The 20,198-nt window shown below is 40.6% G+C and overlaps 1 protein-coding gene across 1 annotated transcript; it reads left to right on the top strand.

Annotated features, from left to right (window-relative positions):
* Positions 1–275: 275 nt before the first annotated feature.
* Positions 276–19,011, top strand: LOC121437421 (zinc finger protein 449-like). Its single transcript, XM_041637315.1, has 5 exons — positions 276–288; positions 1,152–1,597; positions 3,278–3,482; positions 17,849–17,962; positions 18,128–19,011. Exons 1-5 carry the CDS (start codon positions 276–278, stop codon positions 19,009–19,011), a joined length of 1,662 nt encoding a protein of 553 aa, XP_041493249.1.
* The last annotated feature ends 1,187 nt before the right edge of the window (positions 19,012–20,198 follow it).

Here is a 20,198-nt window from a genome sequence, read left to right as displayed (position 1 = left end):
GGAAGCATAGGTGACTGTCATGGTGACAGGAAGCATATATAGGTTACTGTCAGGGTGACGGGAAGCATGCATAGGTTACTGTCACCGTGACGCGAAGCATGCATAGATTACTGTCCCGGTGACGGGAAGCATACATAGGTTACCTGTCACGGTGACAGGAAGCATAGGTCACTGTCACGGTGACGGGAAGCATGCATAGGTTACTGTCACGGTGACGGGAAGCATACATAGGTTACCTGTCACGGTGACGGGAAGCATAGGTCACTGTCACGGTGATGGGAAGCATACGTAGGTTACAGTCACGAAGACGGGAAGCATAAGTAGGTTACTGTCACGGTGACGGGAGGCATAGGTCACTGTCAGGGTGACGGGAAGCATACATAGGTTACTGTCACAGTAACGGGAAGCATAGGTTCCTGCCCACAGTGACGGGTGATAAGGAGTCAGTTTCGGATCAATTGACTGAATGGGAGGAGAATCGGACTATTTTTTTCTTGACTCACATCAGAAATCTTAAATAAGACAGGTATATACGGTACTGCCTCAACAAATGCAGAGAGATGGGGGGGGTCCATAGTATACCTGTATGTACAGATATGGCCAACCCTGTGACCCCACAGATCACACTAAAATGTCTTGACACTTTTAGTTATTTCAGAAGTGTTGCATTATCCCTATTTTTTTTTTTGAAATCTCCCTATAGGAAAAAAGACTTGGGATTAGACTGGGGATAGTGGGGACATATAAAAAGGCAGTTACCTTTGTCATTGTAAGATATTAGCAAAGTGCTTCTGGTAATGTTATTTCCTGAGCACCTTAAATTTATGTGGCATAACTGAGAAAGTAAGTTGAATTTTTGGTTAAACTTAGAATACCATATGTTGTTATTATCATATTGGATAGCATGTTCTAGAGGATATGTGGGGAAGCTCTTGAGATTTTTAGAAATATTAGAAACTGATTGTGTCTATAGGTGTTGTTCTGGGAGGTGCGTCCCCAGCTTCTATCTGACTTGCAAAACCGCCAGAAAAGACTGTGAAGTGCTCCTTTAAGTTTTTGTGGGAGAAAGCAAATCTAAGTAAGTTAAAGACGGTGAGTGTGCCATCTTGTAACTGTTGCTTTTTCTCCTTTTTATGTTTTCCTGTCTTCAGCTGTAGGTGGCTCCCCCAGATCATTACAGAGAGGAAAAACCTGGACTCTGAGCCATAGACCCCAGATACACTGTAAAACTCTCGAAGAGGTGATAGCTGTGGCCCTGGGTTGTGCAATCCAGGCCTCCTTGAACCAGGGCTCTGTCCTGCAAGAGTATGACACAGACTGTGAGGTCTTCCGCCAGCGCTTCAGGCAGTTCCAGTACACAGAAGCTGCGGGGCCTCATGAAGCCTTCAACAAACTCTGGGAGCTTTGTTGTCAGTGGCTGAAGCCAAAGATGCGTTCTAAGGAACAAATCCTGGAGCTGCTTGTGCTCGAGCAATTCCTAACCATTCTCCCCACAGAAATAGAGACCTGGGTGAGGGAACACTGCCCAGACAATAGAGAAAGAGTTGTGTCCCTCATTGAAGACTTGCAGAGAGAGCTTGAGATACCAGAACCACAGGTGAGAAAAAAAAATGTGGAGTCTCTGTTCTTAGGGGAACAAAAAGAGGTACCCAGGCCAGGGGTCTGTAGCCATCATTTTGACTCTGATTCCACAGCCCCAAAACTTCTCCAGAGACTTTTCCAGGGTTCTCTTCTGCTGGAATCAGCATGTGGGTCTGAGATTCTCCCCTGTATCTGACCCCATGCCCTCTCTAGGACACACATATGAGAATGCCCCATTTGGTATTATTAAATGAAATTTGCAGACAGCATAGCTTATCTAGAAACATCAATTACAGTTATCCATACTCTGCTCTATGGCTTCCTAGCCAGTTCCTGTCATGGTATGATTGATTGTGACCACTAAGTTTCTAGGGGTTTTTACTTTGTTAATGACTTTCTTTTCAAAACAGAAGGAGGAGAGGATAGGGTGAATGTGGCCTGCACATTCTAAACTCTTTACTATTGTTTCTTTCCAGAATGATCTGGCTGGCATTGAGTCAAGTAGAGTCTAGAGAGAGTACAAGGAAGGCAGCGCAGTTTAGTGTAAACTGATATGCATTTCTCCAGTGCATGTGATCACTGCATGGGAGGACATGAAGTGGTCACATGCCAACCCCTCTGCTTTCAATTACTGTGATGGGACAGTCAGGAATTCTGAGCAAGGCTCCAGTGCTATGAGCAGTGTTGTCCCTGGTGATGTGATTGTACAGAGTGGCCAAAAAATCAGTTCTTGGTAAAGGAAAAGAAAATCTGTGGTTTTCTCTGGTTCGCACAAAAGTTCTAAACTAATAAATGTGCAAAAGCTGTTCAGTTTCTGCCTGATCACCAGGATGTGGTTCATACTAGGTTCTTTTTCTCTACATGAAGATTTGAAGAAGGAGTCCCATGTTTGGGAGAGTGTAGGAAGAGCTCTGATTGTAAGTGATGTGCCCATTGCTGGCCCATTAAATTCCAGTAGCACCGGCTGCCCGCATATTGCCTTGTATTCAGTACCACCCCTGGACGCTTCTGCTAGGGAAACCATCAGTGAACACAGGGCAAGCTGAACACAGGGCACTTTTCCCAGAAGGCAATAGCAAGAGCTTCTGTCTGACATTCACAATCTCTGGGGCTTGGGACACAGATTACTAGAGCAGTTGGCTTCACTGCAAGTAGTGGCTTGCCTAGGAAATCACCAAGGTCCCTGCATCCCTAGGATGTAGTTTTCATTACTTTCCTTAGCTTCCTGGTTTGGGTGAAAATAGATGATTTTTGTCTTTGGGAGGTCTGGGCATCTCTGCACATCTCTAGAGTTGCAAACCACTCCTGGCACTTGATCACTTAAATGCACTTAACAGTGCAGCTGGATCAGCTGTGAGCACACTCCCCAGAGACTTTGTATGAAGGAAAGAGCAGGTGGAATAACTCACTAGGAATTATTTGTGTTGATTACTATTGAAATCCTGATACTTTGTAGATGTTGTAATAAGGCCATCCTGGTACAGTCAACTTACCTGTTGTTGGTTGATGGTTGGTTGGTTGGTTGGTTGGTTGGTTTTTTTTAATGCATTGCCTCCCAGAACCCCTGGAGACCTTAAAGCTACATCTGTGGCTCATGGTACTGTTGGTGAGGAATGGCTGACTTTGAAAGTGGTAAACTGGCTTTAGTTCCAGTGGAGTCTCAACTCGGGAGTGATGTGTGTGGCCTCTCTCTCAGATTGACATGGATGACATGCTCTTGGAAGAACTGGCACCAGTTGGAACAGTACCCATGCCATCCACCTTGCACCTGGAGGCACCTGCGCTCCAAGTAATGGAACCTGTCCAGGAGCCCCCGGTGCCAGATGCCTGGATGCCACAAGCAGGGCCACAGGAGCTGAGCTACAGTGCTAATGGTGAATGCCAACCCTTTCTGGACCCTGGTAAGACACGACTTTTCTTTTCATTCTGGGTTTGTGTTTGAGAGCTAAAGAACTGGGAAGGTTTTGGTTTGAGTTAGAAATATGAATCCCCCAATGGCCCTGAACCACTGCCATAAAGAAGTGGAGGGCTGAGAACAGGAGGTAGATATCTTTTTCTAGGTCCCCCAGTGCAGTGAGTGATGCGCATCGGATCGAGTGGCCTTGGGAGTTGGGTATAGTGATGGCCTTGCCCAAGAGACTTTTCACCAAGAATGTTATTTGGGAAAACCTCTTGTGGGAGTTCGGATCCTCTGGTGAAAACACAGTTGTTCACCAAGTTTTGAGCCTGTGATGTGAGGTAGAGGGAGGGCAAGTTAGTTCCTTTTATGGCATGCAAAGTCCCATTTTAGAAGAGGACTTTGCAACATGCTTCCTTCAGATCCTTAAAAAGGGTGCGGTTCTTTATAGAATAAGGTGAAAAAATGTCAATTTCACCATGCTGTGGTGGCACATGTCTTTATTCTCAGCACTTGGGAGTCAGAGGTAGGCGGATCTCTCTGAGTTCGAGGTCATCCTGGTCTACAGAGTGAGTTCCAGGACAGCCAAGACAATACAGGGAAACCCTCTCTCAAAAAGCAAAACAAAAAAGGTCAATTTCATAAAACCCCTGACTAGAATGGTATTTTTAGAATGTGGTGAGGAGACCTCAGGCATTAGTTTAATACAGATAAATGAAACACACACTAGTGTTTGAAGCTCACTGACTCTGGCATAACAGGCGAGTTCTAGAAGGAGCTAGGTCCAGTAGAGAAACGCAGCTGGGCCCTGTAGCCTTTGTGCCCTTGTGTTTCCCTTCCCTTTGGGGTTCTCTGCTCCATTTCTCCCCTCACTGGCTCATGTGTGGCTGGAACCCTGACTCCTGGGGGTGGTGCATTTTGAACATGTTGGCACTTGAACTAAACTGGGTAACACTGAGACAGCAAAAGCAAACAGCAAAATGGAAATCAGTGAGAACAACCCAAGTTACCAAAGCAAAGTGCCTGATGCATGAGTAACTAGCAACAGCTAAGGCCTAGAATTCCTTTTTACAATTCCGTATTATTAATTCAGCCAAGATTAGGAGCACCTGAAAAGAACCAGACCAGACACTGGGAAATTGTTGATGCACAAAGCAAAAAAGCAGCCTTCGCCATTCTGGAGCTCCAAGTCTGGTGGGCAGTTGACACATTCCATGTATGATATGGAAAGTAATCCTGGAGGGCATAGGTGACAATGAAGCACATTGAGAGACACCTTACCACCAGTTAAGAGAACTGACTCCAGGAGGAGGGGTTAGGGGGAATGCCTATGGGAAGGGACCAGGATGGGCTTGCTGAGTGAGAGCCGCGCATACAGGGGGGGAGAGGACTCTGAGCAGAAACACTAGGGCCAGAAAGAACACCTGCATCTGCACTGGGAGGGACCGACTGGAGTACGAGCCAAGTTGGTGATCATGGAGAGGAAAAAGCAATTTCAAAAATATTCAGCCTATGTGAAACATAAGACTTGTGACTGACTGACTGGTTACTGAGTAATGAACGAGAAAGGTGAAGGATGCAGCCTAAGTCTCTGGCCTTTGACCTGGGTAGATGGGAATGTCACTCATTGGTATGGAGAACTCAGAGGGAGACTGGCTTTCAAAGGTCAAGATAAGGTATGACCACACCAGGCCAGAATAGTTTTAAATGATGGTAAGAAAGAAAAAAGAAACACTGTAAAGTCCATACTTACACATATTGGTTGAAGCAGAACTATATAATATTATTGTTTATATTCTAGTATTTATATTGCCTTCATTTCATAGTCTGTTGAGAAGTTTAAATTTAGCTGGGCGATGGTGGCTCATACCTTTAATCCCAGCACTCGCAAGGCAGAAGCAGGCAGATCTGAGTTTAAAGCCAGCCTGGTCTACAGAGTGAGTTCTAGGTCAGCCATGGGTACATAGAGAAACCCTATCTTGAAAAACAAACAAACAAAAAAAAAAACCCAAAGTTTAAATTTTTGTACATATATGTTTGTAATTAATTTTAGAACTTAGCCATCCTACTCAGTTATAAGTCTATATACTCATTCTGATTTTGCATGTGATTTCTTTCTTATCTCAATATTGCACATATATAATCGCAGAGCAGTAGTATTAATATTATTAGTCATATTCATTTTCATACTTTCTAAAACACAAGTTTCTATCTCACTCAGTCCCAAAGCCATTCAGTCTCAAAAAACACACATAGGCTTATATTAATCATAAACTGTTTGGCCTATTGCTTATGTTTATTACTAACTAGCTCTTATGACTTATATTCCCTCATAATTCTTGTCTTTGTTTAGCCATGTGGCTTGGTACCTTTTCTCAGTGAGGCATTCTCATCTTGCTTCCTCTGCATCTGGCTAGTGACTGCATCTCTGCCTTTTCTCTTCCCAGAATTCTCCTAGCCTGGTTGTCCCACCTATACTTCCTCCAAGGCTACTGGCTAGTCTGTGTTTTATTAAACCAATATGAGTGACAAATCTTTACAATGTACAAGAGCATTATCCCACAGCACATTGACATTCAGTGTATTTTTAAAAACAGGTATAATGTATTAATGAAGCAAGTATTAAATAAAAATCGGAAGAAATTAGCCTGTTTAAAATGATATAAAATGGTGCAAGACTTATTATCACATTATTTATTTAAAAGTTACTTAAAGTTTTGATTTTTAAAAAAAATAAAAGCATCTCAATATTTTGCATGATAATCATTTTGGAAATTGAGTGAAAGATCATAAGATAATGGTTAGTGGGGAAATAAATGTAAAAGTTATATATGAATTTGAGTTTATCTGAAAATCTGGACCATATCCCCTGTTGGTAAAAAATGAACTTTTGGAGGATATAAGTACTGCAATTTATAATAAAATAGTCCCACACTAGCCCAGAATGGAGTATAATAAAGGTTTATTTATTTAGGGGTAGTCTCACATAAAAAGCAGTGACCAGTAGTCCTCTGCGTGAGCAGGGAACTAGAACCAAATCCAGCAGCCAACGAGTCTCATGTGCCCCTATATCTGCATATATAGTACATATGACTATGGCCAAAGTGGGCCAGCCTCCCAAAGGCCATTGGCTGAAGGAGTTTCCACAGCACCTCCCCATTTTGTCTAAATAAGAGTTCCAAACCCAATACAAAACTATATATAATAGGAAAAAATATCAAGTATAAAAATTAGAATTACAACAAGCATAAACAATATCAAGCAAGAAACATATGCTAAATGTTTTAATAGTTATCCTATTCTAAGCAGCCTAAGTCTTATATTAGAAATGGCTTGGTTAAGTCATGAGAGGAAAGTAACTATGGCTATCTAGTCTTCAACCCCATAAAAGTCCTGAAAAGGGAAATAATATTACTTGAGTAAACAGGAAGCACAATCAAGCAACTTCCAAAAGGTGTAAGAAATGACAGAGATAACAGACTACCTGGGCAATCACCCAAAGTCTCATTTGCAACACTGGAGCAACCATCTTTGGCTAAGGTCTAAAGTATCTGACAGACCATTTTCAGAAGCAGGAAAATTTTCAAAACTGTCTTACCCTGTTTTGGCAAGGTTTGACAGTCTTTTTGCTTGTATTCTGCTTGTCCAGTCTGGACGCCATGCATTTTGTCAGCAGTTGAGCAGGGGCAGTTCTTTGTTCAAAGGCCAGTTTTACCAAGAAAACAAACTCCAAGTGGAGTGTCTTCAGTGCCCAACATTCTCTCAGGAATAGATTGGTGCTGCCAGGAGCAAATGTGTCTCACATCAACAGAATACTAAGTTATTTAAATGCCATGTTTTACAGCTCTTTGAAGTGGATGAAGATTATCTATCTATGCAGAATCTAATCTGTATGTAACTAAAGTACCTGACTAGTATAACCATAAGTATGACAAACAAGGATGACTATTGTTCTATAATTCTTAATACCTATATAGCTTAAAGACTAAGGCTTTATATTAAAATAGTAAAAAAAACTTTAAACAACTGTGAAGCAAATTGGGACAGTGACCTCCAAATGTAAACAATATATAAATATTTTGATCAGAGGTAGAAATGTATAGTGCAATATGATAAATATATTCCAAAATTGTATCAGTATACAAAGTATCTTAAGCAGAGGTAGAAACATGTACGCATACAATATGATAAAATAACTTTGCATAGGTACACAAATGTTGTAAAAAGAAATAGGAGAATATTCAATATAACAAATATAATTTGAATTTGTATCAATATACAAGAATCTATACCAATATAAGTTTTCTATAAATAATAGCTTACAAGTATTCTCACTATCACTATTATTATTAGTGTGAGTAAGCTCACACTAATCTACCTATTATCCCATCCAATTCCTTTTTTGCCTTAAGATATCCCTTATCCTACTTAATTTCCACCCCCAACTGTATACCACTTATAATCAACCCCAATAAATGTCCCTAACCCTGAGGACAAACTTTGTTGGGAGAGGGAACGTCGTTTTCTAGAATTACTTCCTGCTCTCATGGGGGTGATTTATTTCTATGGGATCCTGTAAAAAGTAAAATGATGGTTAAGTTCTAAGATTACTGTCTGGTGTAATTGCAAATAATTTCTGAGTAGTCAGTAGGGCTTTTTGAAGTTATGTATATGTATAGGAGTCATTTAATCATAGTCACTAACCTATTGCCACATTCGTTAATTGCAAAATTAAGAACTTAAATGCAAACTACAAATAGAGCTAACAAAGACAAAAGCTTTAAGAATCCCTCATTGCCAGGTGGTGGTGGTGCTCGCCTTTAATCCCAGAATGTGGGAGGCAGAGGCAAGCGAATCTCTGTGAGTTCAAGGCCACCCTGGTCTACAGAGCAAGTTCCAGGACATCCAGGACTGTTACACAGAGAAACCCTGTCTCAAACAAACAAACAAAGAAAAAATCCCCACATTTGGGACTGGAGAGATGGCTGAGTGCTTAAAAGCTTAACTTTATGCCTGACACCCTAGAACTTTGGAATACTGTAGACTATCTGCAGTCAGAAAGAAAAAGGGTAAGGAGGCACTAGGCCTGGGTGCTTAAACTGTATCATATAAACTATAATTAGTGCCTCGCAGCTAGAACACATTTTCACTTGCCTAAGCTTTGGATTTTTTGACTCAGTTAATGAGATTTCACTCTGAGTACATGAAAGATGCCAAAGAACACACCAAAAGATTCTTTTTCTTTTATTGTTTTGTTTTGTTTTTAGAAACAGGTTTTCTCTGTGGAACAGTCCTGGGTGTCCTGGAACTCTGTAGACCAGGCTGGCCTTGAACACAGAGATCCTCCTGCCTCTGCCTCCGGAGTGCTAGGATTAAAGGTGTGCACCACCACCGCCCAACCTAATTTTAAAAAAAAAATGTGTGTATGTCTGTGTGTGGATGTTTGCGTGTGAGTGCAGGTGCCCATGGAGGCTGGAAGAGGGTGCTGGAGTCCCTGAAGCTGTAGTTACAGATGGTTGTGAACACCTGACGTGAGTGTTGGGAACTGAACACTCATCTCTGAAAGAGCTGTGCGTGCTCATAACCACTGAGCCATCTCCCTAGCCTGAGAAGATTTTTTTTCTTTTCTTTTTTTTTTTTTTTTGGTTTTTCAAGACAGGTTTTCTCTGTAGCTTTGGGCCTGTCCTGGAACTAGCTCTTGTAGACCAGGATAGCTTTGAACTCACAAAGATCTGCCTGCCTCTGCCTCCTGAGGGCTGGAATTAAAGGCGTGTGCCACCACCACTTGGCTCCTGAGAAGATTTTTTTTAATAAAACAAGTTTATGTTTATTTATTTTGTGTGTGTGCATGTGTTGATGTCCATGCATGTGTGAATGTCAGAAGAGAGTTTGCAGGAGTCACTTTTCTCCTAGCGTGTGAGTTCCTAGTGTCAAACTAGACCTTCATGCTTGTGGGCAAACTGTTTTACCTGATGAGCCATCACTAGCTGAGAAGGCTATTGTGAATTAAATCTCTTTAGAATTCCCTGTTCCATTAAATGTTAATATAGGTAATATCTAATGCCCGGCTATAGTAATGATACCTCATAGAGCAGTGCACCTTTAGTAACATGATCTTTGCTAAGTGGAGCTTAGTAAAATGATTGGCTGAACATTAGTGAAGGATCTCTTTCTTAACCTCCAATTGTTTTATATCATCACACTCCACTATATTATTTCTTTTGTACCATAGTCTACAACTGTAAATCGCCTCTGAAGTTTAGCAGCTTAAAGGAGAAAATGAAAAGAGGGGGGTGCTTTTAAAAAATATAGACTTTCTATGAGCCAGGAATTTCCAGAAGATTTACAATGTTTCTGGCTCGGTCTCTGTGAGCTAGCAGAACCCTCAGTTTCTTGCTAAGGGGACTTCTCCATATGCGTGTCCTCAAGACAGGCTTCTCTCATAGGAGATGATCTAAAAGAAAGCAAGACATGTGCCACAATGTTGTTGGTAACCCAGTCACACACCGTCACTTCTGCAATTTTCTCTTTAGAACAAAGTCACAGATCCACCCACGCTTAAAGGGGAAAAACATCTCACTCGATGACTGTAAAATAATTTGATGACTTAGCTTATTTGAAAACAACCCATTCTTTCTTGCATTTAGAAATTGGATCCATTTTCAACAATGATTTAATAGCATGTGAGGGCGGGACGCCATTTACTTGTGTGTAGTTATCTAGCTGTGATTTCATTAAAAGCCTAAAAGTAAAAAGCCTCTTATTTTGCACTGAATGTGCTTATGACTGAAGGCCCATAGGTTTAGTTTACCGTTGGACTGATTGTTGGACATTGGTTCTCAAGAAAGGACTGCATTTACATTTTGTAGATTGCTGTTGTTTTTATTAAGTTTTAGAGTCAGCTCACTGTGAGGATTGTGTTACGTCTGAAGATAGTTTGGAGAATACTGCTGTATTAATGATACTGTATTTTATGAAGCCTGAACCTGAAATGTGTTTCTATTTATTTGGACTTTCTCAGGTGTTTTCAACAGTGTTTTAGAGTTTTCAAAGTATAAATTTTACACTGAGCTTATTAAATTATTTTAGTCATATTAATGTTATCATTAATGGGATTATCTTATTCAGTGCATTTTGGATTGTTCTTTGAAAATATATAGAAATGCTATTGATTTTTCCATATTGATCATGTAGCCTACAAACATACTTGCCTTGTTTATTATGATAGATTCTTTAGGGTTTCCTGTATATGTATAAAATTATGTCACCTATGAAAGGTAATAGTTTTGTATCTTTTGTTGTGTAGTTTCCCTTTAGAACAATATTAAATTGAAGTAGTAAAAGTACATCCTTGTCTTGTTCCAGGTCTGGGAAGAATTTTATTTCTTCTTTCATTATTACTTTTATATTAGGTATGGGGGCTTTCATAGATAGAATATATCAAGTTGAGGAGATAATTTTTCTCTTCCTACTTTGAGTTTTTTTTAATTTGGGTAGCAATATTTTTGGATATATCTTATTAATTAATTGTTCTTTTACTCACTATAAAATGATACCCTTTATAAATAGTAAGTTTTGGGTTTCAGTATCTGAGTTGTCTAGCTGTCTTATGAATAATAATTATAAAACATTCCCTTTAATATCTTGGAGGCAGAGGCAGGCAGGAGGATCTCTGTGAGTTCAAGACCAGCCTGGTCTGCAGAGTGAGTTCCAGGATAGCTAGAGGTGTACAGAGAAACCCCGTCTTGAAAAACAAATGAAAGCAAACAGGGAGTGCAAAACTCCAGCAGGAGCTCTGCCTTTCCACTGAATTGTGTAGTCCGCTCAGATCTAGCCTGGTCAGTATGTAGTTGGAGTTACAGATGCCATTTTATTTAGTCTTCTATATAACTCTCTTCTCTCTCACACATGCACTGCTTTCTCTTGTGTTAAGTGAATATAGTGTAGCACTTTGCTTTAATGAACATTCCCTGTATCTAAGTTAGTTCTTAAGTAGATGATTACAGCTCCCCATTTATGCTTAAACTTATCATCAGTTCAGAGTTATATTAACAATGTCATTAAATATAGAAACGTTAGTGCTATATAGGTCTATATTCTTTACTTCTGTATTAGAATCATATTCTCAAACCTGGTATAAGCCCCACAGTACATTGCTATAATTATTACTCCACATGGTTTTCAGGATTTTAAAAAGAAATGAATGAGAAAGGAAAACAAATTACAGCTTTTTTAGCTTTATTGTCATGTACGGTTTTATTTCTTTAGAAGGATTTGAGCAGGCAACTCTAGTCATTTCTTTACCATGTACCAAGTTTTCTCTCACGTGCCTCATATGTGGTGCTGTTGACAAATACAGTACCTTCCTACATGGCATAGAACTTGTTTTCTCAAATGTTTGAGTCAAAAGAAACAGACTTTTTGATTTATAATGTCTTTTCCAATTATATGCTACTTTTATTTGTGCTATTTTTTCATGCGGCTTCAAGTTACGTTCTCAGAATCTCTCACTTTCAGACTGAGAGATTACCCTTTTTTAAAAACATATATAGCTATTTTCAGGCAAGTCGGCTAGCAGTGAATTCTGTTTTGTTTTTCAGGGATATCTTTATTGCATGTTCATTTGGGAAAGACAGAATTCTTGAATATAGGATTCTTTTTCCTTCCTTTTTATTTATTCATTTACGTATTTATATTTTATATGCATTAATGGTTTGTCTACATGTCTGTCTGTGTGAGGGAGGGTGTCAGCCCCTGGAACTAGGGTTACAGACAGTTGTGAGCTGCCATGTGGGTACTGGGAATTGAACTCAGGTCCTCTGGAAGAGCAGCCGTGCTCTTAACCACTGAGCCACCTCTCCAGCTCACTTTTCATTTTTCTTTAAGCACTTTGACTCTGTCACCCCACTGCGTTTTAGCCTCTTGTTTGTAATGGAACTCACAGTTTCATTTCAAACTAAATTGGTATAATTAAATCTTTATTTGACTAATTTGGGGTTTAACGTCTTAGTAAATTTGCTTGCTACTAACCTTAAAACTTTTATTACATTCATTTATTTGTATGTGTGTATATAAAAGTTCCTGGAATTGACTTTAAGTCACTGAGTTTGGCTGCAGGGGCCTTTACCTGCTGAGCCCTTATACTGCCCTCCTCTACTAACTTTAATCTAATCAGATTTAATCTCTATGTAAATAGTTCACTTGTAATTGGGGGTCATTTTTCTGATTTTTCAAGGTCTCTCTCTGTCTCTCTCTCTGTCTCTCTCTCTGTCTCTCTCTCTCTCTCTCTCTCTCTCTCTCTCTCTGCTTGCGGATCTTCTGTAATTATCCTACTTGGAATTCATTGACCTTCCTACGTATGTAGGGGAGTTCTTCTCAATATACTTTAGGGATTCTATCCATCATTTCTTTAACTATTTCCTCTGATGCCCTACAGAAATACCTGTCATTCCAGAGTGACCATGAAGAAGTTCTGTCAGACTGCTTTCTAATCCGTAGTTTATAGGGGGCTAGAAATCACTAAAATTACCCAGTCATCAACTTAACCTGGAGCACACACCACAGACAGCTCAACAGGTGAAGAGTGTCCTTTCCAAGTGCCTCAGTTGGCCTAAACCTCTCGTAGGCAGCTCTGCTGGTTTCTGTGTCTTCCAGGCCACTGCTCTGCTCTCAGAGTCTTCTTTGCAGCTTGCCTGGTCTGAGAGTCTTCTTTGCAGCTTGGCTTGTTTACTCCTAGAATGAAGGGGCCCAGTGAATCTGGTCAGTTTCAGTAACTTTCTAGAGTTTTTTTTTTTTTGAGTTTCTAGACTTTTTTTGAGTTGTTTGCCTTCTGTCTTAAAGGCTTCCCTGCAGAACGAAGTGTTCATTTTTTAGAGGAAACTGCTATACAACACATTTAAATTACAGTTATTACAGTATATTATCTAAAAATACCATTGCCTTAAAAATATAAGATATGCTTGTGAACATAAAAATATACACCTACTGGAATGTGGAATGTAGTCCAGGCAGACCTAGAAACTAACTATGGAGCCCATATTGGCTTTTTTTTTGAGGCAGGGTTTCTCTATGCAATAGTCCTGACTGTCCTGGAAATCTCTCTGTAGACCAGGCTGGTCTTGAACTCATACAGATCTGCCTGTCTCTGCCCCCAGAGTGCTGGGATTAAAGGTATGCGCCACCACTGCCCACCCATATTGGCAGTCTTTCTGCCTCAGGCTCCAAGGTGCTGCAGTTAGTCATGAGCCAGCACAGCTGGTTGACCATCACACTTTTACAAACATCTGGTCACTTGTCCTTCTGTTGATTTCATTACTAATTCTTTTGCTGTTTTTTTTCTCTTTTTTCTTTCTTTTTAGTTTTTTTATATATACACTGGATAGTAATCCTCTAAGATGAATAGCAAAGATTTACCCATTCTTTAAGCTATTTCATTACTATTGTTTCCATTACTGTTCAAAGGATTTTTTTTAACTTAATAGGATCCCACTGGCCTGTTCTTACTATTATTTTCCAAGATTTGGAGTTCATTTCTGAAAGGTTTTACTAATACCTATATCAGGACATATTTCACCATGGTTTTTTTTCTGGTAGTTTAAAAGTATCAGGTCTAACATTAAAGTCTTTGATTTTTTTCTTTCTCTTTGGAGACAGGTTTTCTTTGTGTAATCCTGGCTGTCCTGGAACGCTGGGATTAAATGTATGTGACACTACTGCCTGACTTCTTTGAGCCATTTTAAATTAATTTTTAATCGAATTATTAGTAGGGATAAAGTCTTAATCATGGGCATGTAGAAGTTGGGTAGTGGTGGTGCACACCTTTAATCCCAGCATTTGGGAGGCAGAGGCAGACATATCTCTGTGAGTTTGAGGCCAGTCTGGTCTACAGAGTGAGTTCCAGGACTGCCAAGGCTACACAGAGAAACCCTGTCTCAAAAAAAAAAAAAAAACAGAACAAAAAGTAGCATTTACATGTAGATAAATTCTGTTTTCCAGGTACCATTTGTTGAGGAGACTATTTTTTTCCTCCAAGTTTTATTTTTGGCAACTTTGTCAGTATGGTTCTGTAGTATAATTTGAGGTCAGGTTTGATGCCTCTGGCATTCTTCTTTTCAGTGAGAGCTGCCTTCGCTGTTTGTATCCTTTGTGCTTCTGCATGAAATTTAGGGCCGATTTCTAGTTCTCTGAAGAATGTAGTTTGAATTTTGAAGGTTGGTTACACTCTACCACAGACCACTTTGGGCGACAGTGCTATTTTTACAATTTTAATTCTGCTACTTTGTGAAGTTCCTCAGTCTTCTAGTATATTCCTCTGATTCTTTCATACATGTTTTGTAGTTATATTATAGAGGAATTTTGCCTCCTTGGTTAGATTTATTCCTAGGTACTTAAAAATATTCTATTGTTAATTATGTGTGCATTTGGGGCACATGAATACAGTGCCTGCAGAGGCCAGAAGAAGGCATCAGATCCCCCAGACCTGAAGTTACAAGCAGCTGATGTCTTCTGATGTGAAGTGCAGAGACGTACTGCTTTTGCCATTTCTCCAGCCCCTATTCCTGGTATTTTTTATGGTATACTAGATGGCATTGTTTTTTCTGATTTCTTTCTCAAGGTCAAGTTTTATATTAAAAAAAAGTTACTGGATCTTCTTTGTTGATTTTGTATCATGCCTGTTTGCTGAAATTCTATCAGATCTTTGATTCTTCTATCTTAGGGTCTAAATACAAGAATTTATCTTCAAATAGGGATATTGGGCTTCATCCTGTTCTGTTTGTTTCACTTTTATTTCTTTCTCTTGTCTTGCTGCTCTGGCTAAGATTTCAGGTGCTATATATTAAGAGTAGTGAGAAAGGCTAGCATAGAACTTTCAGAGGCTTTGGTTAAGTCTTTTCCAGCAGCCAGCTGATTGGCTGTCTGGTCTAACACTTCCTAGATTAGTTAGTGGGTTTTCCTGTGGGTTTCGGGAGACAAATAAATGTAGGTAGCTTTGAATCCTGGAGCAGTTCAGGGGAGACCTTAAGTACTGCAGCATGATTACGTGGTGGGAAGTAGGGAAACTTCGGCCAGTGCCGGGATGCTATGCAAAGTCCGTGTTTCATGTCAAGGTTGACTTTTGCATACTGGAGAAGACTGCATTTTCTAAGTTTCTCCTTTTCTTTACTCCAGCCCCTGCCCGCTACTGTGCTATTACCATGTACAAGGATGCTCTTTCTTGTCCTCTGTTCTACTCTCCAGAAAGATTTGCATTTTCTCATATCTCTGCCTTTCCACCAACAACTAACACCAGCTACCTCAAGGGTAGTTAGCTCCTCTCTGTTTCAGTCCTATTCCCAGGAGAACTTGGCAGTGGTTGGGTGGGTATACTCTGCCATCTTGGACTGTTACCTGAATCAGTATTTTACACATTAGCTTGTTAGTCTCTTCCCAGTTTTAGTGTGTGCCCTCTGTTTCCTCGCAGCAGCTTTCCTTTGGGGTGTGACCCTCAGCTTTTTTGTCTACCCCATATTATCCCTTCATATTATCTTAACTTTGAAATCGAAACAAAAATCAAATAGCAAATTTTGAAGTACGTATCTTCTTTTTGAGGCAGGTCTCACTCTGTAGCCAAGGTTGACATGGAACTTGAAATCCTTCTGTCTGAGCCTGGAATTATAGCATGCACTGTCAACGCCCAGCACAGGAATCCATTTGAGCTCCCTATCTTTCATTTGTTAGTCTTAAAATTGAAACATATGGTTTCTTCTTGATAAAACAAACAAGGAATTTCTGTCCATTTCTCATGCCTTAATCTAAAATACAAATTAGTATTTGCCTGCATGTGCCATTTTAATAATTCTAACATTTAACCATCAGCCTATTTGTTAGCTCATTTCTGTACCAAATGTTCCTGTAGAGAAGTATACTTGGCCAGCAATGAGGAGGATGGAGAAAAAGAAACAGGAAAAATAGGGTGCCAATGAAGGCTGAAATGGTGGGAAACCAAGTAGTACTTAAGATGTTGGGCAGAAAGACCCACCTCTGCCAAAGCTACTTTGGGGTTTGATCCTCAAAAACACATCTATCTTATAGTTGCTAAATTTAAGTGTAATAATAAACACAGAGATAATGAATTTTAAAAAGATGTTGGGAAGAAACACTACCTAGCAGTTCATTTGGGTTATTTATTTTGAACTGCCCTTTCTAGACTTCTGCTGACACATAAAGACTACCTTTTGCTGCTGCCAATTAAGTACAATACAATGGAAATGTTTCTGTGAAGGGATCAAGTGAGCTTATTCCAGTAAGCAATTTCCTAACACGTGTGTTCACAGCACTCTTCTCCGACACCTGTGTTCACACCACTCTTCTCCGACACCTGTGTTCACACCGCTCTTCTCCGACACCTGTGTTCACAGAGCTCTTCTCCGACACCTGTGTTCACACCACTCTTCTCCGACACCTGTGTCTACGCGGCTCTTCTCCAACACCTGTGTTCACACCACTCTTCTCTGACACCTGTGTTCACAACACTCTTCTCCGACACCTGTGTTCACACTGCTCTTCTCCGACACCTGTGTTCACAGTGCTCTTCTCCAACACCTGTGTTCACAGTGCTCTTCTCCGACACCTGTGTTCACACCATTCTTCTCTGACACCTGTGTTCACACCACTCTTCTCTGACACCTGTGTTCACACCATTCTTCTCCAACACCTGTGTTCACACCACTCTTCTCTGACACCTGTGTTCACACCATTCTTCTCCAACACCTGTGTTCACAACACTCTTCTCTAACACCTGTGTTCACACCACTCTTCTCCAACACCTGTGTTCACAGTGCTCTTCTCTGACACATGTGTTTACACCGCTCTTCTGGGCACATATGTTATATCACTCTTCTCTGACATGTATGTTGATACCACTCTTCTCTGACATGTATGTTTAGACCACTCTTCTTTCACATGTATGTTTACACTCCTCTTCTTTGACACATGTTTACAGAACTCTTCTTTGACACGTATGTTTAGACTGCTCTTCTTTAAGCACTCAATAACAGTAATTCCCAGTTTTTAGTATACCAACATTCTATGAAGATTTACTCCATAGTTTATCTCTAGCATAAATAAATGTATTATCAAAATAGATACAGAGCTAAATGCATTGCTTTTAGCACATGATTCATTCACCTGAGATCACAAAAAGATGGCCTTCTCAACTGTTGTTTTGTTCTTATCTTTTCAAAAGACTCTTCTAAGTGACTCCAGATGAAGGAACAATTTGGGGAGGATATGAGTATTTAGAGGCTATATATCCATGTAGTCAGCCTATATGCTAGAAAAACCCTTGATGAACCACACTGTCATGCTTCTCCCTTTTGCTTCTGTGACCAGGTTATCAGTTACCAAAGCTTGACATGAACTTCCCATTGGATCATAGAGAAGAGTCATGGGTAAAAGAATTACAGGATCCCAAAGATATGAAACAATTGCTTGATCCCAAGATTGGTAAGTAATGGTTCCTTTCTGGTCCTGGGAAGGAGGGGAAAAAAGCGCAGTAATGGGGGTGAGGAGCATGGAAGTGTGTCTAGGCATTTCTATTCACTATTTACTTTCCTCCACTGGTTCTCTTTTCCGAACACAGTGACATCTTCAGTTTCTATTGCTTCTCAGGTTTTGAGATGGGGCTAGAAAATGAAGAGGATCCTTCAAAAGAGAAAAAACTGGAAGATATGTACCCTTTTGTGGTAACTTTAGAAGGGAATGCTCTCCATGGTCCCATCCTGCAGAAAGACTATGTGCAGTTAGAAAACCAGTGGGATCCACCCCCAGAGGATTTACAGACAGACTTAACCACACTTGGAGACCCTCAGAACCCCACTCTAGGAGAGACACCTGAGACCTCCAATTTGGAAGAACCTCTCAGCCCAAAGCCTCCAAAGAAAAAGAGTCCTGGAGAGAAACCTCACCGATGTCCTCAGTGTGGAAAATGCTTCGCTCGGAAGTCCCAGCTTACTGGGCACCAGAGAATTCATTCGGGGGAGGAGCCTCACAAATGCCCTGAATGTGGAAAAAGGTTCCTGCGGAGCTCAGACCTATATAGACATCAGCGACTTCACACCGGAGAGAGACCCTACGAATGTACTGTATGTAAAAAGCGGTTCACTCGGCGCTCACACCTTATTGGGCACCAGAGAACCCATTCTGAAGAGGAAACATATAAATGTCTTGAGTGTGGGAAAAGATTTTGTCATGGATCGAGTCTTAAAAGACACCTGAAAACCCATACAGGTGAAAAGCCCCATAGATGCCATAATTGTGGAAAGAGTTTTAGTCGCCTGACGGCGCTCACTTTGCACCAGAGAACACACACGGAAGAGAGGCCCTTTAAATGTAGCTACTGTGGGAAAAGCTTTAGACAGAGACCGAGCCTTGTAATTCATTTGAGAATCCATACAGGGGAGAAGCCATACAAATGCACTCACTGTTCTAAAAGCTTCAGACAGCGAGCGGGCCTTATCATGCACCAGGTCACACACTTCAGAGGACTTCTTTAAGAACTCTTAAGGGAAGCAGGTCCTATGACAGTTACCATTGGAGCCTATAGGAGCTGTTTGTCTTAGAAGCCTTTTGTCTGAACTTATAAGTACAGGTTTGATGGTGCTGTTTTTAAAGCCCATCTTTCAAGGTGTAGGAGTTCTAGAGTGACTACCTATCCTTGCAGTTTTTCCGAATTTCATACATTCTGTCTTTTTTCTGTTGTTTAATTGCAATGGAAAGTTTTGATTCCAAGGCAGTTAACTGTATGATAAGCACAAAGCATAGACATGGTGGCAGTCGTTTAGAGATAGGACCAGCGTAATGGAAGCACAGCGTCTGCCATCCCACTGCCACACCTCTCCCCTCCGGAATTGCTGAAGGCAGCTGTGTGAGAGTGGCCACTCAGATAGACATGCCTCGTGTGACAAGAAATGAGGCAGTGAATTTTGTCTAACAATACAAACGTTTCAGGAGGATTAGGGAGAGAATGCCATTGGCCGAAGGAGCAAGCTTGTTTCCCTTTCCAGTCTTATGCTTAGAGCTGTGACATTGAGCTCGGACTTTTGCGGGGTTTGCTGCTCTGCTTAGCTGGCCATCTGGGGTAATGGGGACTCCAGTGGAGTTCTGTGCTTCTGACTGCTAGGTCTAGCAGAAGTAACTCACAGTTGAAGTTGTACAAGTAGAATCTCTCTTTATCTGGATGGACTGAAGAACAAGTATCGTGGCTTTTCGTTCTGCTTTGGTATTCTCTCACGTTTATTTCAGTGCTTTTGAAACTGTGTTCATTCTCTATTCAGTGTCTCCCTAAGTATGTGTCATAGAAAACTTCGTTCTGCAAATCTTTGTGGAAACTGCTTCTAGCTTTTGTCCTTCCTAGATTCATGATGCTCATCAGCATATGAGACTCTTGGAAAGGGCGTAGTTTAGTAAAGGAGGCTAAGGCACCTCTTGTAGCTCGGTGCTTTCCAAACTTATTTGACCCCTGAACCTTTGTCATGTACTCGTAGTAATAGCTTGCAGGACTATTCTGCAGGTATCCCTTGGGACACACTGCCTTAAACCAGTATGTCTGTAGCTATCAGTGTAGTCCCGTAGCTCTAAACCTAGTTATTTCCAATTTCAAGGATTTTAGGAAAAATCATTTGAAAATATACATCTTTTGTATTATACACACATCATTTCAAGGACATTAAGATCACTAAGT

Source organism: Microtus oregoni, unplaced genomic scaffold (assembly GCF_018167655.1).
Source record: "Microtus oregoni isolate MIOR12 unplaced genomic scaffold, Mior012 000052F_008, whole genome shotgun sequence".
Classification (NCBI taxonomy): domain Eukaryota; kingdom Metazoa; phylum Chordata; class Mammalia; order Rodentia; family Cricetidae; genus Microtus; species Microtus oregoni.
This window is presented reverse-complemented; position numbering and strand designations above follow the sequence as displayed.